The following is a 25,949-nucleotide window of genomic DNA, read 5'->3' as shown; positions in this document are numbered from 1 at the left end:
TGGGTCAAGAGTAGACCTGGTTTCTTCATGAAGAAACCATTTCTATGATTTTTGCTCTCTTTCTTCATTAATTACGTTGCCATGTCAACGTTTTGCCTACGTGGCAAGTCATTTAATGAGAATAGAAACCATCGTCAATGCACCATTGGACTGCCCTTAGACTCAACTCTGTCAGAGGTGTTATTTATTTGTTGGTGTGATGACTGATGACCTCCTCCTCTGTAAATGACATCATGACAAATGCCCAAGACCATGTGTACGCGTTGACTATCAAGACCTCCTCGAGGCCTTCGTCTGTTGTGTTTTGGGTTTGTTCAAGGTTAAAGCCTCCTCTGGAATGGAGGAAAATTTCGTGTTTTCATTGTTTTTTCAGTGAAAATGAACTGATTCCTACGAGATTCTTGTGTCCAAAGGTGCCCTAAAGCGTTTACAGTTTTTTTCCTTATATTTGTTTAATGTGAAATGTAATAAAGGCAGGTACCAACAATATTTTTCTCTCACAGCATTTCTATATAAACATCAGCATAAGCTAAATTTGAGCGAAACGAACGGGGCCGAATTCTTTTCTCACGCAAGGAACGCACATCAGAAAATCTATACATCCATGATGACGATCATCGAGTCTAGAGTACATTTTTATACCAATCAACTGTAACGACATGTGTTTAGTCATACTAGTAGATTGTAAAACAAAGTTGTTAAAGCAGAGTATGCTGGTTCCTTGTGTCACCTAGGAGAAAATTCAGATTCAGATTCAGAGCAGAGCGGTCACAGTCAGCCGTATCCGAGCAACTTGGGCGCGAGCCTGAGCAGCGGCCGCAGCGTGCTGGGCGCGAACTTCCTAGCGAAGAGGAAGCACACCTCCGCTGGCTGGCCATTGTAGGTGCAGTTCCCCTGGCGCTTCCCGGGCGCCGCCGTGAGCCGTTTGAGGAACTCCTCGTCGACGTCTTTCTCCCCGAACGTGGCCGGGTGCGCGCCGCCGCGGGACCAGTCGACCCAGGTGACGCTGCGGTTGGCGATCCGCGCGGGCGCCTCGATGGAGAGCGCCGTCGGCAGGTAGTGCTCGTCTACGTAGCACGGCGCGTGGCAGTGCTCCCGGAACTTGGGGTAGTACCGGTCGTCGGCGACCACGTCGACGGCGAGGGCACGGTCCAGCTCGAACCACTGCGCGCCCTTCCGGAACTGCTCCCGCCGCACCTCCGGCGCCAGCCCGCCCCGGTACCGCCCACGGCCGTGCGGGCTCGGGTCGTCGAACGCGCCCACGAAGCTCGCCCGCGACCGCGTCAGGTAGCTGTACACCGCCGGGAAGCCGTAGAGCGGCACGCACGACTCGGAGAGCAGCACGAAGCGCTCGTTCGCTGGGTCTAGCAGCGCGTTCGCTAGCAGCCGCCGCTCCGCGTCCAACATGCTCACCTGGCCCCACGCCGCCACCTGTGTTTGTTTATATATGCAGTGCAGTGGTCAGTCACTGGCAGCTCACTTTGCGTTTGGAAATAAAGCAGAGAATTTTCAGCAGTGATCATATCTAGAAAGCGAAAGTGAGATTACGCAAGTATTTTTCTTTTATAACAAATCAGCATCCGCAGCCGTATCAGCCAAATTTTAGGGAAAGGGCCTATATATCGATGGAGCTTGTATAACGATGATGTCAAAGGGCGAAGATTCAATGGTGATGCCATCTCATCTCGTTGCGTCGCATCAAATTGACCGGCACCTCAATTTCTGATATACAGGACAGGACGGAGAAGGGCTAGTAGTTTTTAAATGGCCGTCATTTTCAGCTCTGACTAAAAAACTTTCCCCTCTCCGGCATCCATCCACATTCCACGACCCAGACCGTGCGACGTGCGTGCCTAATTTTCGCCGTCGCGTACTCGCGTTCGCGCCGTGCAACATGGACGGACATGGTTGGCCGGATCGTCAAAGCAAAACAGCTTGCGAGCAAGCACACGTCAACGAAAGAGGAGCCGTGGCGTGGCGTACTGCAGCGTACCTGGCTGGGCACGAGGCGGCGGTAGAAGGCGGACGCCGGCGGGAAGTCGGGACGGTAACCCGGCGTGGCGTGCACGTACACGGAGAAGAGCCCGGCGTCCCCGGCGCCGGCGAAGAAGCGGTCCCAGAGCGGGGCCAGCGGCAGCGGGCCGCGTGTGAGGAACATGAAGGCCACCTTGGGCGTCCGCCGGTACGGGTAGCGCCGGACGCTGGGCCGCCACGCCGCCGCCCACAGCAGCTCCTCGTCGGTCATGTTGTGCCACGCGGACGCGGGAGCCCGCACCCACCGCTCCAGCGGCGCCTTCCCCGCCGACGCCGGCAGGGCGTCCGCGGCGGCAGGGAGACGCGGGAGCATGGGCGAGTAGGCGGGGCCGCCAAGGAATAGGACCAGGACGGCGAGGAACCCCGTGCCGAGCACCGCCACGAGGAGGAGAGGGCGGAGGAGCTTCAGGGGCAGCGCCGCCGCCGGCCGGGCGGTGCTGGGGTTGGTGCCGCCGCCGCCGCCGCCGTCCTTGCCGGTGCCGTCCACGGCTGTTGCTGCTGCTCCCTGCGGCATGCCGATCAGCTGAAAGGAGAGATTTTTTTTCAGACAAGAATTCGTAGGGGAAATTTAGAATTGCAGAGGCTATGGAATCAGAAGATGAAAGCTTCGGATTGGTCGATCGTGAAGGAAGTTGGTAACAGCAGAGCAGCGGTTATTTCTGAACTGAAGCTGAATGGAACAGCGGTTTTCTTTGTGAAGGACCAAAAAAAGAACATTTTTCGTTGCGCAGGGAAGGGAGGAGGATAGGAGGAATCATGGATTCGTTGACGACGCGGCAAGAAACGCATAAAGATGACGAACGCACGCAGCTTCACGCGGTGCGACGCCCCGCCGGCGGAGAAGACGATGAGATCACAACGCCACAGCAGGAAAAGGAAAGTGGTTGCTAAGAAGCAGAGTACTGGGAAGGATGGACCGTACCATGAGATGCTGCTTCAATTTAAGAAAGAGGAAAGCGTAGGAGGAGTCGTCTTCGTCTTCTCCGCGGGCGGCGCGCGGCGGCCGGCCTCAGCTCAGCAGCTCATCGGCGGGCGCGACCGACCGATTAATCCAGCCCGGCGACAAGAGAGAGACGGAGACGACAACGCAGGGCAGAGGAGGTGGGCGGGGGCGCTGGAAAGGTCGCTGCTCTCCGGTGTGCGTGGGCAGGCAGCCAGGCAGGAGGTGCACCGGTGCAGTCCAAATCAGAATCAGCGATCACACGCTTTTCAGTTTTCAGCAAGGAGTGGTTACTAGTCATACGCTCGTTTCTCTCTATTTCTTTTTACAAATAAACCCCTCTATGTCCATGTATATATAACCAGGCCTCCTTGCCAAAAAGAATAAGATGGAGTTTTAAAACCACGTCACTCGTAGCATAGCCTAGTAAGTGGATGTGTATGTATTCATCTCAATCCACATATGTTGAAGTGGATTGAAGTGTAATTGAATTAAATTCCATTCAATTCCACTCCAACACATGTGGATTAAGATAGATATACATGCATCCAAACAAGACCTAAGGAGGCTAAATACCCCCGTATTCCTACGATGCATGGTTTGCAATAATTTTTAGCAGCTCCATGATATGAAATCAATATCGTCCCGTATATAAAACTCCCTCCGTTTATGAATATACACATTTTTAGCATTTAAAATCTGTCCACAGTCACATCCATTTGTAACGTAATAATCTAACCCTCCCTCTCTCATCATTAATTCAATCTAATTACCCCTACCATTTCATTTAGTGCCTGCCAGTATAATCCTAGTGCTTAAAAATTCAATTAACAACCAATATTTTCTTACGTCGCAACAAAAGGCAAGTGTTAATTACAAGTTACCCCTCACGTTGCCACTGAGATTGTGAAAATTTTAGAATAAAATTAAGTGGAGATGGTGTGGATAGCTTGTATCGAGATATTCAAAATAATGGGATGACATGGTTATTAGTTGTAAATATGATGTGGATAGTTAGTGGGAGATGATATCGATGGCCTACATGTTGAGATAGAACTTGTAGTAGAGATTAGCTTTAAGAGATATAGATCTATTGATTGACTCTGTTACAAGTATATGACTAGCTATAAAGATAGTATCCTAAGGTACAGTAATACATTTAGATCTACTACGCTATACAACTTGTATTGTACTTCAAGTGAACTTAGAATTCTACTCGGTCATGTACTAACCCTTACCAAGCCATATATCAATTATGAAAAAAGTCTACTTAACCCTCCACCTTTCATACATGGTCTACTTCACCCCCCAACTATGAAACCGTCTGTTTTACCCCCAGAATTTTTCAAAACCGTCTATTTTACCCCCGGACGGTTTTTGACAGCTGTTGCTACAGTAACATCGGGTTTGCTACAGTAATGGCGGGTTTGCTACAGTAGCGCGGCTTGAATTTCCTTTTGTTTTCGATGAAGCTTTGAAAAATCACAGTAAATCATAGAAAAATCATAAAATAAAAAATCTAATTTTGTTGGACTCCATATGAGTAGATCTACATAGTGAATATATAATACGGTATGCTTTAGTACAAAATTTTTACTGTAGCCTTAGATTAATTGGAAAATCTAATTTTGTCTGTAATTAATTGGAATAATTCATAGCTGCAGCTTCTATGATCCAATTGTGGTGAAATTTTTATGGTACGCTAATTATTGTATGCTTTAACTATAGTAAAAATTTCATACTCATTGGACTATATATAACTTATAGATAAATTCTAATTAATTACAGACAAAATTGGATTTTTTAATTAATCTAAACTACAAAAAAATTGTACTAAAGCATACCGTATTATATATTTACTGTGTAGATCTACTCATGTAGAGTCTAATAAAATTAGATTTTTTATTTTATGATTTTTCTATGATTTACTATGATTTTTCAAAAATTCATCGAAAATAAATAAAAAAAAAGAAAATTCAAAACCACCGGCACTGTAGCAAACCCACCGTTGCTATAGCAGACCCGCTGTTATTGTAGCAAAACCGCCGCTGAAAACCACACATGGGGTAAAATAGACGGTTTTAGAAAGTTTAGGGGGTAAAACAGACGGTTTCATAGTTGGGGGTGAAGTAGACCAAGTATGAAAGGTGAAGGGTTAAGTAGACTTTTTCCTATCAATTATGCCACATGGTTTCTAGAGCCATTCTAATAATATTAAGGCAGTTTGCTTTGGCTGTCTCCTAGCTTGTCCACGTCACCTTAAATTTTGTTAGCCATTCGATCTTTCTATCCGACGACCTAGATTTTGTAAAGCAAATTTTACCGAAAGCGACTTCTCGTGATTCTCCTTACCTTATCCAGCTTCTCACCCGCTTCTCATTGGACTCTCCTGCTTCTCGTCCGAAGCCAGGCAACCAAATATATATCTAGCTTCTACTTCTCCTTCCTAAAACTTCTTAGAATATCTCGCCTCCTCCTCTCATCTCTCACCCCGTCGCTCCTAGCCCCGACGCGGACGCGCGACACAGACACGGTGACGACGGCTGACGCGGCGGCTGTAGCCCTCCTCCTCCCCACCCTAGCCTGCCGTCCAGCCCAGCATCGCGGCTCACTGCGCCAGGCACGATCGAGGCACGACAGAGCTCCTGGCCTACGGCGCGGCTCCACCCGTGGCCACCGGCGATGGTCGTCCCCAACCATGACCTGGCACGATTGCCACCCCCGCCCCCCCCCCCCCCCTCGATGCCCACCAGTGTCACTTCCCCCCGACGCTGCCTTCTCCCTCTGATTCGTGTGTGCTACTGTGCTCTAGGAAACCCTAGTTGTCCGTGCTATAGATCAGGGCAGCACAGCACTGACCCTGCCCCAACGGCGGTGCCCTGCTCCCGCATCGAGACGCTCGCTGGCGACAGCGGCGGCGGCAATCCTTAGCTCTATTTCTTCCTCCTTACCATCCCTTGGGCTTGGTTGAAAGCTCTAGTCTGGTTTTGGTGAATTGATGAAACCCTAAGTGCTAACCTAGTTTATCAAAGTGATTATGAGATAGGTGGCACTACTCCAAGTAGTGAATCAATTGTGAAGATCATGATGATGGTGATGCCATGGTGATGATCAAGCGCTTGGACTTGAAAAGAAGAAAGAGAAAAACAAAAGGCTCAAGGCAAACATATAAATAGTAGGAGCTATTTTATTTTGGTGATCAAGACACTTAGAGAGTGTGATCACATTTAGGTTCGATAGTCATACTATTGAAAGGGGTGAAACTCGTATCGAAATGCGGTTATCAAAGTACCACTAGATGCTCTAACTTATTGCATATGCATTTAGGATCTAGTGGAGTGCTAACACCCTTAGAAATGTTTATGAAAATATGCTAACACATGTGCACAAGGTGATACACTTGGTGGTTGGACACATTTGAGCAAGGGTTAGGAACTTCATCGGCAGGAGTGTCCTCCCATAGAGTGCGGACAGTCTGACGGTGCCACCGGTGCCCTAGACAGAAAAGATGGAGGTCACTATAAGTGGTCGTACGCTGATCTCGTTAGGACCGTCGCGTCCGGTCAGGTGGAGCATGAAGATGCTGGCGTCGATCTCTGATCGGACTGCTGGGTCACTCAGTGACCAGACGCTGGAGGGTTACGTCTGGTCCAGCTAACTGGCAATGCATAGAGGAGACATCGAGTGACCGGACGCATCTAGTCATAAAAGTCATCTCTAGATGGTTACTAGAAACTGACCCAACGCTGAGGTTCAGTGTTCGGTCACTTTGAGCTGTTACGTCCGGTCTTCACTTGACCATTGAGATCAAGCGATCAACATTTGAAGAGAGGGGACACATGGCACGCATCGCGTGACCAGACAGCTGAGGTCCAGCGTTCAGTCGATATGACAGGAGCATCCGGTCACCCTGTGTTGTGCCCAGTGAAGGGGTACAATGGCTCTATTTCATGGGGGCTTCTATTTAAGCCCCATAGCCGGCTCAAGCTCACTCTCTTGGCCATTTGCATTGACATAGCTATCCTTGTGAGCTTAGCCAAAGCCCTCCCACTCATCTCCATCATAGATTCAACATCTTTGTGAGATTAGAAAAAAATCTAAGTGTATTTCTTGAGTGTTTGCATCTAGAGGCACTTGATGTTCGTGTTTTGCTATGGGATTCACTTGTTACTCTTCGTGGTTGCCGCCACCTAAACGCCTTAGGAGCAGCTAGGATCATCGAGCGGAGGTTGGTGGTTGTCTCTGGCTCTGATCGTGGTGATTGTGAGGGGTTCTTGACCTTTTCTCGGTAGAGAGCCAAAATGTACTCTCGTTGATTGCTCGTGGCTTGTGTGATCCTCATCTTGTGTTGGTTGTGCGGCACCCTATTGAGGATTTGGCGTGTGATGGCAATTAGCACGTGAACCTCTAAGTGAGTGAATCGTCACAACTAGGAGTAGCTTATCGGTAAGCAAGTGAACCTCGGTAAAAAATTATTATGTTCATCATTTGATTCCGAGGTGATCGGTTTCATTGGTATTTATCCTTGTGATTGATTGGTTCACTCCTCGACACGACGGTATAACTATCTTGCTCTCTCTCTTTACATTATCATAAACTAGTTGTCAAGCTCTTTAGTGTAGCTAGTTGTGAGAGCTTGTTAGTATGGTTAGTGTGACTCTTTAGTTAGCCTTTGAGAGCACACTAACTTAGTGTAGTAACATAGCTATTGTGTGGATAGGAACTATATAAACTAGAATTATGGTAGGTGGCTTGCTTTTTAGTAGGCTAGCGCAATACTTGCTTCGTCCTCATAATTGTCTAACCGATTTGTTAAGTGTTGTTGTAGAAATTTTTAATAGGCTATTCACTCCCCCTCTAGCCATTAGGACCTTTCATTGGTATGGTAGCCTAAAAAATCCCCTTTAACTCCTTTGCCACCTTATATCTCTAATTCCTTGATTTCGCTTTCTGTATGTATGTATTATTTTTACTTACACATACAGTTTGTGTTCTAGAAAAGAAAAACCTAACCATGTCTCAAAGCTTCCTGTTACTATTGTGAACCTTTTCAAAACATATACAAGTGTATGCCATTGCTCATCATGTACGTACAAGAGCAGAGGTCACTGTCTTTTGGGTATGTCTAAATACCAAACTAATTTCTGCTCTGGTGAATGTGATGTAGCCTTTGTACTGTTTTTTAGTTTGGCTTTAATTTTCAATTATACCGCCTATATGTTTTTTACCTGTTTAGAAACATATGAGTTATGTTTTTAATTAAGATCCATGCTGTTAAAACTGAACCTTCATACGTGTTCTCTTTCATTTAGTCAGGTAATTCTATCTCACAGGGATGATCGTCCTCTTATCTCGAACTAGGTAATCGGAGATCTAAGATGTTGGACTGCAGGCTTCTACATAGAGGGCAACAGTCAGTGAACAGGTAATCAACATCACAACAAACAATTTCTAAAGGATTCACACGACTGTCTATCATTTCGGTGGATCTACAATCCACTGAAGATTTACTTTCGTATAGGCCCTTTCTATTTTAGGACCACGACCATATGATTTAACTGTCCACTGAATTCCTTGGGACTGGTTTAGTAGCTGTTAATTACAGAGACTAGGCAAACAAAGGAAAAAGGCGAATGTTTGAGGTCCAATTTCCCATGCTTACTGTTTTTTAGGTCTATACAAGATTATTGGCCATTGTTCTTAGTTAATCGACCTTGGTTTAGTAGGCGTTATTTAATTTAATTCCATTCCTGGTAATTGTAATTTGTAGGAATTATGTAATTTAGCTCACAAAATGGTTTGCTAGGCAATTAGGCAGCCTATCAGTCGTTCTCTTCATATTTAATTCTAGTTCAGTTTATGGTATTTTCCGGCGCTTCTCTCCTTTTACTCAAATGATATTCATTGTTGCAACTTGATATGGGTCCATATAGCTACTGCAGGATTGCATGACATTTGGTCATTGTACTATTGAAAACACAAAATTGTGGAGTTACATGAGAGGTTGTTGTCAGTAGATTAACACGTATTTTCTAGGCCTTCTCTTGGTATATTTATGGTTGGGGTGAGTAGTATATTCAGATATATGATTCTACCATAAATCTCTGATCAGTATATGTGATTTCCCTATACATAATTTTATAACTTATAAAGTTAACACTTAGTTCAGGTTAACCATACTTTGTGTTTTTACTTTAGGATTTTAGTTTCAAGCCATATTAAAATTTTGGTTTATCATTTTTATTGAATCTACATCTTTTTTATTATTTTTTGTCCAAAAATACTAATACCAGTGTCATTTATACACCAGTTAGGTCCATCCAGATGATTCCAGTTACGGCCTAATTACGATGACTTGCTGAAAAAACTGAATTATGCATTCCAATACTTTCTCCACATGCTGTGGAAGGTAAAATATTTTCCTAGTAATTTTAGAAAATTAACTGAGGGAGTATGCAGCATATATTGTTTTGAATATTCAGTAATTTTTTTTAGTATTTAGCTGCAGAACATAGAATGCATTCGTCAGCCTTAGAGTGCGCTCTTTATTTTAATTCTTCACTGCTAATTGCAAATCTAGATTTACTCAACGTTGGTGCCTTTCTTTGCAACAAAAATATGAAATACAGCTAGCCTAAAATTATGTGGTTCTAGGTTAACTCTACTTTGAATAACATAGAGTACGATGTCCACTTTTAGATTGCCCTTGAATATCTGATATGATGTCCATAGTTCGTTCATGACTTACAGTGGGCCCCAAAGTAGGAGAAACCAGGTAGTGCTTTTGGAGGATGGACAAGGTGTTAGCTTTCTATGCTACAAAATCCTCGTGTACTGACAAAGGACAAAATGGACCTCCCTCTATCTAGATTGTTGCCATATGAACCTTTTTTATGAAAGATATTTGTCTTGATATTACTTACATGTTTTTAAAATTCCTTTGTGCTTATTGTTGTCTATCGAAAACTGACCATACATGTTCTAGGTATTTGCATGTGACCCCGCTTTTCTTTTAGGCCTTGTGAGTTCTTGTTGTTGCACAGTGTAAGGTCCTAATATGGCTAGAGGGAGGGTGAATAGTCTATTTAAAAATCTACAAATCAATTAGAGCAATTTGATTAGTATGACAAATAGCGAAATGCAAACTTGCTCTAGCTCTACAAGGGTTGCAAGCCACCTATCCAATAATTCTAGTTGCAATGATTACTAGGCACACAACTTGCAATGTTACTACTCACTAAGAGCTCTCAATCTTGCTACTATAAAGAGCTCCACTAGATGAACTTAAAATAACAAAGCAAGCTTTTAATTCTAATTACACTAAAGAGCTTACCACAACTAGTTTACAAGAATATAAATGAGTGAGTAGGGTGATTATACCGCCGTGTAGAGGAGTGAACCAATCACCGGATGAATACTAAATCAATCACCGAGAGAATACCAAAGGGCAAGAGACAACCAATTTTTCTCTCGAGGTTCACGTGCTTGCCGACACGATAGTCCCCGTTGTGTCGACCAATACTTGATGGTTTGGCGGCTAAGAGGTGTTGCACGAACCTTGTCCACACAATAGGACACCGCAAAAACCTACCCACAAGTGAGGTAACTCAATGACACGAGCAATCTACTAGAGTTACCTTTCGGCTCTCCATCGGGGAAGGCACAAGACCCCTCACAATCACCACGATCGGAGCCAGAGACAATCACCAACCTCCGCTCAATCATCCTCGCTGCTCCAAGCCGTCTAGGTGGCGGTAACCACCAAGAGTAACAAGTGAATCTCGTAGCGAAACATGAATGCTAAATGCCACTAGATGCAATCGCTCAAGCAATGTACTTGGATTCTCTCCTAATCTCCCAATAATGATGAAACAATGATGAAGATGAGTGGGAGGGCTTTGGCTAAGCTCACAAGGTTGCTATGTCAATGCAAATTGCCAAGAGAGTGAGCATAAGCCGATCATGGGGCTTAAATAGAAGCCCCCACGAAATAGAGCTGTTGTACCCCTTCACTAGGCACAACATAGGCTAACCGGATGCTCCAGTTAGTTCGACCGGACGCAGGACCCCAGTGTCCGGTCGCCCGATGCTTGCCACGTGTCATCGGCTTCAAACGCCGATCGCTCGATCTCAATGGTTAAGTGATGACCAGACGCGTTAGTTAGAAAGTGACCGGACACAGGACCCCAGCGTCTGGTCTTTTCCAGTAATGTTCCAAACATGAAATTTCACAACCGGACACGTCCGATCATGCTCGACCGGACACACCCAACGTCCGGTCACTCAACGTTTCCTCTATGCGCCTCACGTCAGCGTGCGTCAGCACTGACAGGACGCACCCTACCAGCGTCCGGTCAGTTTACATGCCAGCGTCTGGTCACAAGACCGAGACCATGTGCTTACTGCTGTCACTGACCGGACTCTTCACCCAGCGTCCGATCACTCTGTGAACTCCTGTCTTTCCTATATAGGGCGCCGGTGGCACCGTCGGACTATTCGCACTCTACGGGCGGACACTTCGCCGGTGAAGTTCATAACCCTTGCTCAAATGTGCCAACCACCAAGTGTATCACCTTGTGCACATGTGTTAGCATATTTTCACAAATACTTTCAAGGGTGTTAGCACTCCACTAGATCCTAAATGCATATGCAATGAGTTTAGAATCTAGTGGCACTTTGATAACCGCATTTCAATACGAGTTTCACCCCTCTTAATAGAACGGCTATCTAAACTAAATGTGATCACACTCGCTAAGTGTCTTGATCACAGAAATAAAATGACTCATACTATTTATACCTTTGCCTTGAGCCTTTTGTTTTTCTCTTTCTTCTTTTCTAAGTTCAAGCATTTGATCATCACCATGCCATTAGCATCGTCATGATCTTCACCATTGCTTCATCACTTGGAGTAGTGCTACCTATCTCATAATCACTTTGATAAACTAGGTTAGCACTTAGGGTTTCATCAATTAAACAAAACTAAACTAGAGCTTTCACATAGGAAAGCAGATGGAGAAATGGTGGCAGCAAGGACGGCCAGTTAGGACAATAGATGGTGAGTTCTTTTTTAAACTAGCCACTTCAGTTGTGTAATTCTTCTTGGAAACATGATAACCTGGAGCGTATGGATTTAATTTTTCTTCATTTTGGTGTGCTTTGCAGGAACAAATACTGAGATACGTCTTTGATTGCTTACACACAAAATGATATGGTCTATTGTGCCGCGATTGGTGTTGTGCTTCTATAATATAACCCAGAGAAACAAATAGATCTATTCCTCAGTTAACCTTTGCTAAATAAACCTGCATTGTTATTCATGGTGTATGCACTGGCCTTGATTATTTCTTATGTCATTGTAAGGTTTAGTTCTTGGGCCACTGAACAAAGGAGAGGGATTGGGCTAACTTTAGAGTTTGCATTTTGGTCTATTTTTCTGTGACTTCTCTGTTTGCTTGTGTAGTACAGGCTTCTCTATACCATCAGGTTGGAGATCAAATGGATAATTTCTTTTATCCTTTATTATTTCGTTGTAGATTCTGTTATCTCCTTATGCAAGATGAATTGTATTTAGTTCTTAATTTTTGTATGTTCGGTGTTTGCCCTACTGAATCTAATATCGTCTTGTTTTACTTTATTTCTTACAGTTCGGTGTGTAAATACTAATGTTTCATGCAGTCCTGCTCCATAAAAGGTATGATGCTTCCTCAGAATAGTCCTCTTATATAATGATGCTACAGTGAAGCTTACTTCTTTTAGAAGCAATATGGGGGTTATGGCAGTAGTTTAGTTGAAGTAAAACAGTAGGGGTTAAGGAGGCTTAGCAATTTGAATATGCCCATGAACAGTTGGTGCTTAGTAAAATCCAGTATAGTTTCTAATTGTTTTTACGTGTCTATGAGAATTAAATTCATTTGATTTAGTTACATGAAGTCTCAGAGACGAAAGGATTATAGAAAATGTCCCCATTCGTGTTTATTACTAGCCATCTTAAAATTGTACATACATATCCCTAGCAAATGTAAGAAACAATTAGATCCATTTTATAATGCTGATGGTCATTGAGCTACAATGCTATTTGGGCAAGGTGACCCTATTGTGTTTAGGCCTAACACTTTCTATTTGATGAGCTCTTCATTTGAGAAGATACTATGAAGGTGTGTACTTGAAATAGAGAGAACAATTCTAAATTGCTTCTATGGCTGCCTTTATTCTCATTTATTAATAGAGTGAAACCTGAGATGCAAGATGCATTAGTTAGGATGGTAAAAACTAATGCTTAAGTTCACTAAGTTATGAATTTAATTACCTGATTGATCAATGCGTGTAGCAGTGACTTATATAATACCCTCTACTTACCCTTAGTTCATTGGAATTAAAAATATTGGTTCATTTCCAATTTTCCAACTCTGAAAGCTCTAGTTTGGTTTTGGTTAATTGATGAAACCCTAAGTGCTAACCTAGTTTATCAAGATGATTATGAGATAGGTAGCACTACTCCAAGTGATGAAGCAATGGTGAAGATCATGACAATGGTGATGGCATGGTGATGGTCAAATGCTTGAACTTGGAAAAGAAGAAAGAGAAAAACAAAAGGCTCAAGGCAAAGGTATAAAATGTAGGAGCCATTTTATTTTAGTGATCAAGACACTTAGTGAGTATGATCACATTTAGGATAGATAGCCGTACTATTAAGAGGAGTGAAACTCATATTGGAATGCGGTTATCAAAGTGCCACTAGATGCTCTAACTCATTGCATATGCATTTAGGATCTAGTGGAGTGCTAACACCCTTGAAAATATTTGTGAAAATATGCTAACACATGTGCACAAGGCGCTTTTGGGAAAATGAAATGTCTATTTTCTATTACGCCGGATGCAAAATTCTTGGTGGTTGGCACATTTGAGTAAGGGTGAAGAAGTTAGAGTTGAAATGGAGTTGGTCGAAATGATGTTGGCGTCGGTCTACTGACCGGACGCTGGGTCACTCAGCGACCGGACGCTGAAGGGCTGCGTCCGGTCGAGCTGTCAGACGGCACAGTCGCTAGGGTTGAGCACCGGACGCTGGTCTACGTCCGGTCAAGGTGGACCGGACGCGTCCGGTCGAAAAAACATGCCTCGGGGAGCTTACTGGAAACGACCGGACGCTGGGGCTTCAGCGTCCGGTCAGTTTTACCGGAGCGTCCGGTCAACTTCGTAGCCGTTGAAATCTGACGAACAGCGTTTGAAGCTGGTGACGCGTGGCGTCCATCGGGTGACCGGACGCTGAGGGCCAGCGTCCGGTCGGTATGACCGGAGCGTCCGGTCAGAGCGTGTTTTGCCCAGTGAAGGGGTACAACGGCTCTATTTGATGGGGGCTCTATTTATAGCCCCATGGCCGGCTCAAGGGACAACTCTTGCACATTTTCATTGACATAACAACCTTGTGAGCTTAGTAAAAGCCCTCCCACTCATCTCCATCATTGATCCATCATCATTGTGAGATTGGGAGAGAATCCAAGTGCATTGCTTGAGTGATTGCATCTAGAGGCACTTGGTATTCGTGTTGCGCTGCGGATTACGCTTGTTTCTCTTGGTGGTTGCCACCACCTAGACGGTTGGAGCAGCGGTGGAGGATCGGCACGAGTTGGTGATTGTTTGTGGCCGTCTCCGGTGATTGTGAGGGGAGTTGTACCTTCCCCGGCGGAGCGCCGAAAGGTAACTCTAGTAAATTGCTCGTGTCATTGAGTTACCTCACTTGTGGGTCGGTTCTTGCGGTGTCCAATCGTGTGGGCGAGGTTTGTGAAACACCTCTTAGCCGCCGAACCACCAAGTGTTGGTCGACACAACGAGGACGTAGCGTGTTGGCAAGCACGTGAACCTCGGGAGAAAATCGATTATCTCTTGTCTTTGGCATTCTCCCGGTGATTGGCTATATATTCATCTTGTGATTGGTTCATCCCCTTCACGTCGGTATAATCACTCTACTCACTCATTTACATTCTTGCAAACTAGTTGATACAACCTCTTTAGTGTAATTAGAATTGAGAGCTTGCTTTATTATTTACATTCATCTAGTTGAGCTCTTTAGAGTAGCAAGGTTGAGAGCTCTTAGTGAGTATTTACATAGCTAGTTTGTGTGCCTAAGTATTCATTGCAACTAGAATTGTTGGATAGGTGGCTTGCAACCCTTGTAGAGCTAGAGCAAGTTTACATTACGCTATTTGTCATACTAATCAAATTGCTCTAGTTGATTTGTAGATTTTTAAATAGGCTATTCACCCCCCCTCTAGCCATATTAGGACCTTTCAAACTCCCAATGACTAACTCCAGATTTAGTAGAGGCAGTAAGATCAGAGCACCATTTTTGTTCCTTCTTTCAATCTGATTAGCACATACACAGCCTAAGATTACTATGACTCTCACCAATGTTTCAACAGAAACACTATTTCTTAGCTTGCATTGAGAAAAAAAATATTAGCTTATCGATTTAAGGTAATGCATTGTCTTGTTAGTTTCAGTGTTTCTTACCTGGTTTTCAGATAAAAAAAAGGCTTTCAATCCTGCGCTGCATCTTTGGTTGGATAACCGACGCCCGCAAGGGCGCGCATGATGGACTAGTATTACTAATGTCATTCATCTTTTGTCCACCCATATCTTCTGCTCGCATCATAAGGGGGATCAATTTTCGTAATCTCCTTAGGGGCATCACATTGAGATCATCTAACATATGCGAGACACCCAATGACATCATCTAACATATGCAAGAGTACTCCTGGAATAATGGCCTTTGACATATGCAAAATGTTCAACAGCATCATCTCATATATGCAAGATACCCGACAACGTTTTCTGAAATATGCAAGACACCCTTATGGTAGCACATCAGCAAGATGCCTCTAGTCGGGCAGTAGCTCCATATACAATATTGCACAAAATTTGTGCCCTTCTAATCTATGTGCGGCTACATCATCGAACACAACTATATTGACCATGACTACTACATCACCATGATCGGTTATACGAGTCCGACAATTAAGGGTTGTGTACTACAAATCGTCAACAACATCTCTAGTCAAGTGACTGTATTATCGTTATATTGTCTATGATGCTCTCGCTATGATAGAGAAAATAGAGAAAGAGATCCAAAAGGGACGGAAGAACTAGCCCTAGGTGTCAAACCATTTCATAAGAGACGCAGTTGACGATTGAGAGCCAGAGATGGTGGTGGAGGCACAAGAGACAAGACTTCGAATCTAGTCAAATTGTTCGCTTTTCGCTCCTAATGAGATAGCGGGCGATATGTTTAAGTATAGATATATACGGTTAGAGATAAGTATAATATCCTAGAGATATATTAGGTTTAGACCTAGAGATACAATGGAGATACGCTGTCGCCTGTCGTTGCCCCCACGGCACTGCACATTGCCTCCACTTTCCCCTGACCACTGCGGTGAATCTATCCTGACACCAATCCCTCTCCAAGCCCATTTGAGAGAGCGTGAAGCTCGCAAGATCGAGCTATTGAATTGGTCTGTTGGCTTTTACATCTTCCCTTTCCAATTTGATCGTCTCCTATTTTCTTTACTTTATTGGATTTGGTTGCTCGCGGCAGTCATTTTGTTTCCAAATTGGGACTTTCGATTACGTATCATTTATTAAATATAATCTATTATAATTTAGTTCACTTCGATATTGGAGATTATTAGAAGTGTACTTTAACTTTATTTCATTTTGGTTATCAACGGACTTAGTAGTAAACTTCTATTCATCTACGTTGAATTTAACAATATACACTTTGAGTTCAATTGAGTAAAAGATCCGAGATATTTGTTTTGTATTCGAAAATATTCATATCCGTATTTGAATCCAAATTAAAATATAGTAAAATGTGACATCCGGATCCGATTCGATACAAATCCAATGTTAAGATGTGACATCTGGATCTGATTTCATGCCAATCTAAAATCGGTTTCCGTGTCTACAAATTGGCCATTCTTTCAGTTAATGCGTAACATTAGGACGAGGCAGCTGAGCTCGTGAACTGAAAGCTTTTGTCACGTCGCCCACGTCCAAGTTGCCGATGCATGGATAGATGACTAATACTGTTACAGTACATTGAGAAGCAGGAAAAGGACCCTCACACGAGAACTATAATACTATATATATACAGTGTGTGTAAAACAAGGAGGTGCATAAAAACAACAGCGACAAACACACACCAAGGGTAACATGCATGCTGTGTTTAATAATAATATCTTTTGGGAAAACAAGAGCAAACAACAAGAATGGTGCACGCACGCATGACGAGTTGGAACGAACGAACTAACACACGGTATTACATTGACGATAAATTCAAGGAGGCTTCGATGCTGATGTAGGCTCGCTTTGTGTGGTTTTCATCCTGTCGTGCAGTGCTACTTCAACAATACAGTATTTTTCTCTCACACAACATATCAACTTAAACTAAATTTTAGCGAAACGAACAGAGTCGGACCACTATGCGTACGTAACTTCAAAGAAGCTGCTAGCTCAACTAAGTGCAGTGCTTCAACTTGGATCCTATATCCGTCTATCTATCTGTGTGTGTCTATCTATCTATCGTGGCCATCATCCAGTAAAGTTGAAATGATAGCTATGCTAGAATCCGAGCTGGGTGAAACCACGATACTCCCACCATTCTAAATTGTGGGTAGTTTTATCTTTCTAGATATTTTTTTAGTCATTTTTATTTTCTAGATAACTTCTATTATATATTTAGATACACACTATATCTAATTCAAAAAAAAATCTTCGCATTGACTAGCAAGCAAAAATTTAATAGAACAAAAGCTAGCTCCTGTATTTGTTGTGTTGGACATAGAGAACTCTACTAGTACTAGTAGCTAGAGACCTAATAAGCAAATTGAGGCTGACACACTGGCCCGGTCTAAGCTCATTGGGTTTTGGTCCACCACGAGCTTCAGTGAAGAGAGCCTAGACACAAACTAAGGTGGTGTTTGGTTGCTCCGTCTAAATTTTAGTCGATGTCTCATTAAATATTTAGATATATACATGGAGTATTAAATATAGACTAATTATGAAATTAATTATATAATTTGTGGCTAATTTGCGAGACGAATCTTTTAAGTCTAATTAGTCCATGATTTGATAATGTTGTGCTAATGATAGATTAATTAGGCTTAAAAAATTATCTTGTGGAGTACTGACGGATTATGTAATTTGTTTTTTATTAGTATCCGAACACCCCATGTAACATCCTCCCAACCAGAGGCGGATCCAGAATGGGGCTGCGCCCCGAGCTGAGCTGCTGATTCACGTTCAAAACAGTCTAATCTTGCTTACTAGGCCTCCTTTTATCTAATTAAGATCATAGTTTTGTACGCTAAACACCACATATGTTAAAGAGGCTACATGGACTCGCCCCGGGCTACAGCCCGGGCAGCCCGGGCCCTGGATCCGCCCCTGCTCCCAACATACCTCTTAAATTTTAGTCACTGGATCTGAACATCACCTAAGTCATGCTGCCGTGTGCGTACGTGGCTGGAAAACCAAACGAACGAAGAAAGGGACACCGCCATGGCCATCACGCTGCCGTGTGTACTACCTGCATTGTTGCCCATCCCTGACTCACTCCTTCCCGTTGGCTTGCTAGTTGCTACCTATACTGCTAATGCGTGTCGGAATGTAAACAGGTTTTGTGAAATTTGCAAATAGGCTTAAATTGACGAGTTATGCCAAATAACTCTAGAATTAAACCTACTCCTTCGACATTAAAATAAATCAACACCTTAAATTAAACTAATTTAAATTTGATTGACTTTATAGAAGGTAACGACATCTATAAAATCAAATAAGTACATATGAAAATATATTTTCATGATGTATTTAGTCATACTAATTTGATGTCATAAATATTGGTATTTTTCCAGAAAATTTAGCCAAACTTAAAATGGCTTGACTTGCAATAACTCACATTGTACATATGGAAATAAACCATTTGCACTTAGACAAATGCACTCTGCCTTGAAGATAGGGATCAAACTTGGATTAAGCCATTGTTTCCGCTGTATATAGACCATGTATCTATATGCAATCTCTCTGATCCGTTCCAAATGATAAGATATTTTGGTTTTTAAATACATTGTTTGTGCCATGTATAGATGTATAATGTATATATGTAGATGCATAGTGAAACCTATGTACGTAGAAAAGTCTAAACGTCTTATAATCAATTTAGAACGAAGGGATAATATATTTCCTGCAATTTGAAATATATATCACTTTAGTTTTATCTAAATCAAACTTGTCTAAAATAAATACTGACAAGAGAAGTGGCACCTTTCCAAACCGAAAAGTCAATAATGGTGTATTTCAATTACTACAAAATTTCACCCTTTACATTAAAAATGTTCTCCATCTCCTTTGTTGGCGTGTAAATTTCCTTCATTTAGGGTAATTTTCTCATTCATGATGCCCAATATTTTTTTTATTAAAGCTATGGAATTAGTATATTAATTTGCAGAATGTTCTCTTTCCGGTGATATTTATTTGCTAGGTACTACTTAGTACATTCTTATCGTGTTACTTGCAGCCAATAGATGGCATTGGATGGCAGTACTTTCCCTTGAGCTAACGTCAGCTAGGCCGGCCCAGCGGACCCTGCCGTGGAAGAAGGGCTGTGTGCTGCTGCACCGGACCCAATTCCAAGCGAAGCCGCGTCGTCGTCATCCGGCATACGTTGACGCACTCGGGTGACGAGTCCGGACGGTCTACTAGTCGGCTATCCACACACGCACAGCCGGCACAGGTACGCACAGCCGGTTCGTTTCGCTGAAATTTATACCTATGTTTACGCAGATTTACTGTGAGAGGAAATTACCGTTTGTTGGCTAAAAAAGTTCTGCTGGCAGCAGGCCCAACGTTAACGCGTTCTCCTCTCTCGTTCGTCGTAGATAGCCTCACTCAGCTCTAGATACCACAGCTTTTCATATGGCTGGCCTGGTCAACCCACCACAGCTTTATTTACTCTCTCCGGTCTTCAGTCTTGTAGTTTTACTACTGTGTGGTCTATATAAAAATGGTTTACTTTGACGGTTTGACCAACGCAAAATCTATTTAAAGTGTTTCGATCACATCCATGCATCCCCACTATCAAGCCAAGTCCACATCAAAATATGACCAACCGCACGTTTATTTGACTTCGTTTTGCTTTTGGGGTGGGCAACAACTATTATACCCTAGTACTCCCTCGGTCCACAAAAGAATACAATTCTCACATCCCAACTTTGACTAGAATTATATAAAAAAGTACTAACACTTATGAAACAAAATAAGTATCATTAGATTAGTTATAGAATATATTTTTATAATAAATTTATTTGAAAATATACACTACTACAGAAAACTTTATCGAGGCAGGCAAAAACGATTAACCGAGGCAGGCATCGCAACCACCTCGGCACAAAGGTCACGGTAAATGGGGTATTTTCCGAGGCGTTTGGGTGCCCGCCTCGGTAAATCAAATAAAAAAAAGAAAAAGCCCGGACCTAGCCCTAACCGGGCGTAGATCTGGGCCGCCACCGCCGGGGGCACAGGCCTCGCGTCGCCGCAGCCGGATCCGCCGCTGGATCCACATACACCGCTCCTCGCCGGCCGGAGATGCTCGTCTTCGGTCGGATATGCTCGCCGCCACCTAGATCCGGCCACCACGAGCGCAGATCCGACCACCAGCCGTGGATTCGGCCACCACAGTCACGGATCCGGTTGTGGAGAAGGAACGCCGCCTGGAGGGTCGCCGCCGCCGCCGCCTGGTTGTGGAGGAGGGAGGGAGGGAGGGAGGGAGGGGGAGGGAGGCGCCACGCGGCACGCCGTGCTCCGAGTGCCGTGGTGGAGAAAGAGCGCCGCCCAGTTGTGCTCCCCATCCCGGCCGCGCCGTGCTCCGCACGCCGTGGTGGAGAAAGAGCACCACCCGGTGGTCCCCATCCCGGTCGCGCTGTGCTCCGCACGCCGTGGTGGAGAAAGAGCACCACCCGGTGGTCCCCATCCCGGTCGCGCTGTGCTCCGGACGCCGTGGTGGAGAAGGAGCGTCGCCGCCGTGCTTCGTGCTACGACCGCCGCGCGCCGTGGGGGGGAGGGGAGAGGGCGTCGTGCTGGGGGCGCCGTCGGGATGGGGAGGGTAAGGGAGGGGACGGGGCGCCACCGGATGGAGGGTAGGGGAGAGGGCATCGGGCTGGGGGCTAGGAGGGGAGGCGGCGTCGGGCTGGGGAGTAAGGGAGGAAGGAAGTGACGGCTGAGTGAGGGAGAAATGAGTGAAACCCTAACACCCCTTCTGTATATATATGAACCCGATAGTTTATTGGATATGGGCTTTTTGATAGGCCTCGGGGATATTAACCAAGGCGGGCCTTATAATGCCTGCCTCGGTAAATAGATTTTAGGAGACCGTCTTGGTAAATCGATTTTGCGAGGCGGTTGACTGTGACCGCCTCGATTGATCCTAGCCATTAACCGAGGCGGTTTAAAAGTCCGCCCGCCTCCGAGGCTAATTTCAAAACGCCTCGCAAAAGATTTTGTGTAGCAGTGATAAATGCTAATATTATTTTCTATAAACTTGGTCAAACTTGAGCTAGTTTGACCGACACGCTTTCCATAATTACGTTCTTTTCTGGACGGAGGGAGTACTAGCTGGAGACTTCGCTAATAATCCTCATGTAACCGCTACGCCCGAGAATTATTATTATCTTATTACTTGTCTTTAATTTGTTGCTGTTACTAAAAGTAACATAAAGTATATTTATACTGTCCACGTATGTCATTATGAAAAAATAACCAACATTGCAATTTTTGTTTAATAATACCTAAATTTACAATTATTCGTTAAAATAATACCCCTTCATTCCAAATTATAAGTCAGTTTTGAATTTTTGAGATACTAGATATTTGTGTGATATCTATTTGTTAAATCACTCGGGTATCCAAGCACATGCATAGAGCTACCAGCCAGGCGATGACCGTGCTGGTCCATGTCGTCTCCATGGATCAACGGAGGTAGGGTGCTCAAGCCAGGAATATTTGCGATAGATGCACTGCGAGGAGCTGTTGAGCCTACCGGAAGGTTGACGAAGTGATATCGGCCCACGACCGCCGACACACTATTGTAGTTGGGGTTTTGGCTCAGCTAGTGGATGGCACTGTGGAAGGGGAGAGGAGTCCTTTGCTTGCATCAAATATGTGCTTTTGCTTGCACAGTGTAGCACGTAGTTGCTTGCTTTGTAGCTAGCCATTAGCACGGGCTAAGGATTTCCACATGTGTGTAGTGTTGCATTGGGATTTTTACAAGATTTTGTACAGATACAAATATCGATTTCCTCTTCTTCTGACTTCAACGCGTTCTGCTTTGACATTAGCTCAAATTAATACGTATTATTGTATTCTTGGCATGGAATGCATTGTATTTAGGAAGCCTTTTGAATTGGGTACACTGCAACGTACCACGAGACCTGAAAAAAAAAATTCGCGGCCTGTGTACTGCCCTTGTTTGAACACGTGAAACATGCATGGCGCTGCACCTACTGCATGCATTGTTTAGTATTGTTCATTCACTATTGCATTTTATTTTTTTATGTAATTCGAGGCACATGTACGTGTGCTTACCCACCCTGCTACTCCGATGCTGGTAGCATGCAAGTTCCGATCCGCTACCGGCGCGTGCACGTGTAACATGCATGCATGCACGCCGGAAACGAAACGAATTGAACTGTATTATTATTAAAACAGTGTCGATCGATTTGATTTAATTAGGGCAGATTGAAGGCCCACAGCCCGATAATTCAGGTCCTGTTTGTTCCCCGTCACTTCCTTTCCTTGTGTCTTCTCTTATTTTCAGTTGTTACTAGTAGTTTCTGATTACTAGTTGTTACTGTACAAAACAGGACCTGAATTACTAATTGTGACCAATAATTCAGGTCATGTTTGTCAACATTTGGATCGTTACTAGTACTTACGGAGTACTTTATAAGTAGAAAAAAAAATTGTCTGGAGATATTACTAATTGTTACTACTCCGTACAGTACAGTACTGTTAGAGTCAATGAAGCAAGCAATGCAACATTTGGATTGACTAAAATAAGTTGCTAGCCGTTAAAAGGTTTCACTGATCTAAATAGTGTAGCTTATAGTTTATTTGTAAACTATAATTTTAAACATCTAGCTTATGAAAAAAGATTAGCCGGCTCGCTCAACTATTGCGGTTTATATATAAAAATAAAGGTTTACTCCCTCCGTCCTAAAATAATTACAACTCTAGAATTTGAAATTTGTCCCACAAAAAATGCTACTTTGATCCATCTGCCACAAAAAGACAAAGTGTCTGGATGCTTCTATTCACACGTGCACACCAAAAAAGTAAAATAGTCAAAAAAGACAAGGGGCATTTTTATAATTTCACACATAGCATTGGTTTATATGTCCAGTCCTAGAATTGTATGGAGGGAGCGGTCGATACTACTACTACTCCTATGTCCGTGCATGGGACGTGTAGGTAGCCTACCCCTAGCCTAGCCACCTCTGTTTGACTGGGTGATACATGTGATGGTGAGACGGCGATGCAACCGATCGAAATGTCCAAGTCCAAGGTCCTACTGTTTTGTTGGCTGCTGTGGCGGGCGTGCTCAGCACTCCAGCTGTTTCTGACATACATATGTAGGAGTACCGATCCAGAAGCTTTGTTTCAAAACTAGAGTAGATTGTTTGGGCTTTTCAAGAAAAGACCAGGTTTTTACTAGTTAAAATTTTAAGACGTGGTTGGAGTACGTTTGCTCTACCAACCTGGGCCTTCTTCACTTTGCAAATTTTTTGAACTCGATGAATAATACCACTTTCGTCTTATTTGGTAAATATTGTCCAATCGTGGACCAACTAGGCTCAAAAGATTCATCTCGTGATTTTCAATTAAACTGTGTAATTAGTTATTTTTTTACCTACATTTAATACTCTATGCAAGCGGCTAAAAATTAATGTGATGAAAAAAAAGTGAAAAAACTTGGAATTTGGATGGCATCTAAACAAAGCGCTGGTTGGTTGTGGATCATATATTTACAGATGGGAATTAAAAAGAGAAGGACGTAGGCAGGCAGAGGATAAGCCAGTGCCGGTGATGAGGTGATGAAGCAGCACATGACATGACACATCACCATCATCGAGGCGGTTGACCCTAGAGCTTAGATAGGTGGTGGCGGCAACACCGAGGTCCAGGTGGCGGCGATGCATCTGAGGAAGGACCTCAATAATCTACTACTCTACGCACTACTCCACCCATCCTGAGTTTGTTACAGAGAGAGAGAGGAGGAGGAGCAGGACTAAAAAATAAATTAAAATATTGTTCTAATTAATTATTATAAAAAAAATACTTTTATATCTTAAAACACTGTAAGAGCGCTGGCCAGCCCAGCCCCAGCCGAACGCCCTGAAGGCAGGCACGGCGGGCGCCTTCCAGCATTGACCGTCACACTTGCTTCCCAAATTCCCGATTCCAAACACGTGGCTCCTGGTGCGTCTGTCGCCCTCGCCCTCGCCCTCGCCCGCCACGCCACCACCTTCCCTTCCCTTACAGGCTTCCACGCTACCACACGTACTCCTACAGACGAGACGACGACGACGACGACGACGACGACGAAGCCCGCCCATAGCTTGGAGTTGTATATAAATATGTATGACACGCCACACGCTCTCATCTGTCTCGGTCTCTCCTGCATTCTACTTCCAGGAAAGCAGCTAAGGATCCCCTCCCCTCTGCTAGCTACTTCCTTCTTGGTTCTTCCAATCCAAGAAATAAACTAAAAAAACCAAGCAGCAAGCAAGCATACGAAAATGGAGATGCCGCAGGGCCACGAGGCAGCGCTGAGGTCCGCGGCGCAGAACAAGCCGCCCGCCAACGCCCGGCCGTGGCCGCGCGGCGGCGGAGGAGCGTCCGCGGCTCCCCCGCCTCCGCCGCCCAAGGTGTACCGCGTGGAGCCCCGGGAGTTCCGGGACCTGGTGCAGAGGCTCACCGGCGCGCCGCCCACGGCCCTGCGGCGCCCGCAGCAGTACCAGCACCACCACCGCGTGGTGGGCGTGGCGGCGCCGGTGGTGCAGCCGAAGCCCGTGCGTCCCGGCGGCGAGCAGCAGGCGTACGTCGCTGCGGCGGCGCCGTGGTTCTCGTTCCCGATGGCCGGCGGAGTGGAGGCGGCGGCGCAGCCACAGCACGGCGCTTTCCTCTAGCTGCCTGCCTGCGCTACTGCTACTTGTTACGGAGTACTACTCTACTACTCATGGTGCATCGATCATCAGAAAGACGAGGAACAAAGCATCATCCTTTGTTTGTTTGCTTGCTTTTATTTTCCCAAAAAAATCTTCTTCTTCTTTTTCTCCCTTTTGTTTCTAATTAAAAAAACAGAAAAGAAGGAAAGGAGGAGGCGGCTCGTGAAAGCAGGCCTTTTTTACCGTCTCTGTGTGTACGTACGTCGTTGGTGACTGGATCATACGGTAGTATGTATCGCATCGCAGGCCAATGCAAGTAGTAGACATGCATGTTGTGTTAATTAGCGCTAGTGACAGCAGATAGATTGTACTACTGTGGATGTTTAGTACAGGTACTAGTAATAAATAAATAAACAAGCAGTGTTGATTCATTCATCAGACGGAATTGAATGGAATGTGATGATGACTGAATTCAATTCAAAGGGCGTTGACTGACCCATCACTCACGCTGTCTGTCCATCTAAAGATGGCAATGGGGACCCGCGACCCGATACCCAACGGGTATTTACTCCATTAGGGTCTAAATATGGACTAAACACACTATCCACGGGTACGTAAATGGGCCAAACCCTTCACCCATCGGGTACGTGGGTATGGATATGTTCCAGCAGTCCCCATAACCGTTTACCCATAGGTGAAAAATACCCGGCCATCTGAAAGAGATCAATGCTCCATGGTTAGACTACAGATTCTGAAAAGTA

General features: G+C 44.4%; 2 protein-coding genes across 3 annotated transcripts; one reads left to right on the top strand and one right to left on the bottom strand.

Moving 5' to 3' along the window:
* Positions 1-619: 619 nt before the first annotated feature.
* LOC136508273 (glycosyltransferase BC10-like) lies at positions 620-3,390 on the bottom strand. 2 transcript variants are annotated; one of them, XM_066502926.1, is made up of 3 exons: positions 2,957-3,390; positions 1,994-2,557; positions 620-1,431 (listed from the first exon to the last, which is right to left on the bottom strand). In XM_066502926.1, the coding sequence occupies exons 1-3, from the start codon at positions 2,957-2,959 to the stop codon at positions 775-777; spliced, it is 1,224 nt and encodes a 407-aa protein (XP_066359023.1). In that variant the 5' UTR covers positions 2,960-3,390; the 3' UTR covers positions 620-774. The 2 variants fall into 2 exon arrangements, with proteins under 2 accessions (XP_066359023.1, XP_066359024.1); XM_066502927.1 differs by lacking the exon at positions 2,957-3,390 and having other exon boundaries at positions 1,994-2,944.
* Positions 3,391-24,701: 21,311 nt separating this feature from the next.
* On the top strand, positions 24,702-25,671 carry LOC136509560 (uncharacterized). Its single transcript, XM_066504324.1, has one exon. The coding sequence runs from the start codon at positions 24,820-24,822 to the stop codon at positions 25,207-25,209; it is 390 nt and encodes a 129-aa protein (XP_066360421.1). The 5' UTR covers positions 24,702-24,819; the 3' UTR covers positions 25,210-25,671.
* Positions 25,672-25,949: the final 278 nt, after the last annotated feature.

The sequence above is a fragment of the Miscanthus floridulus genome, chromosome 15 (genome assembly GCF_019320115.1).
Source record: "Miscanthus floridulus cultivar M001 chromosome 15, ASM1932011v1, whole genome shotgun sequence".
Classification (NCBI taxonomy): Eukaryota; Viridiplantae; Streptophyta; class Magnoliopsida; order Poales; family Poaceae; genus Miscanthus; species Miscanthus floridulus.
Note: the sequence above shows the minus strand (reverse complement) of the source record. Positions and strands in the feature narration are given on the sequence as shown.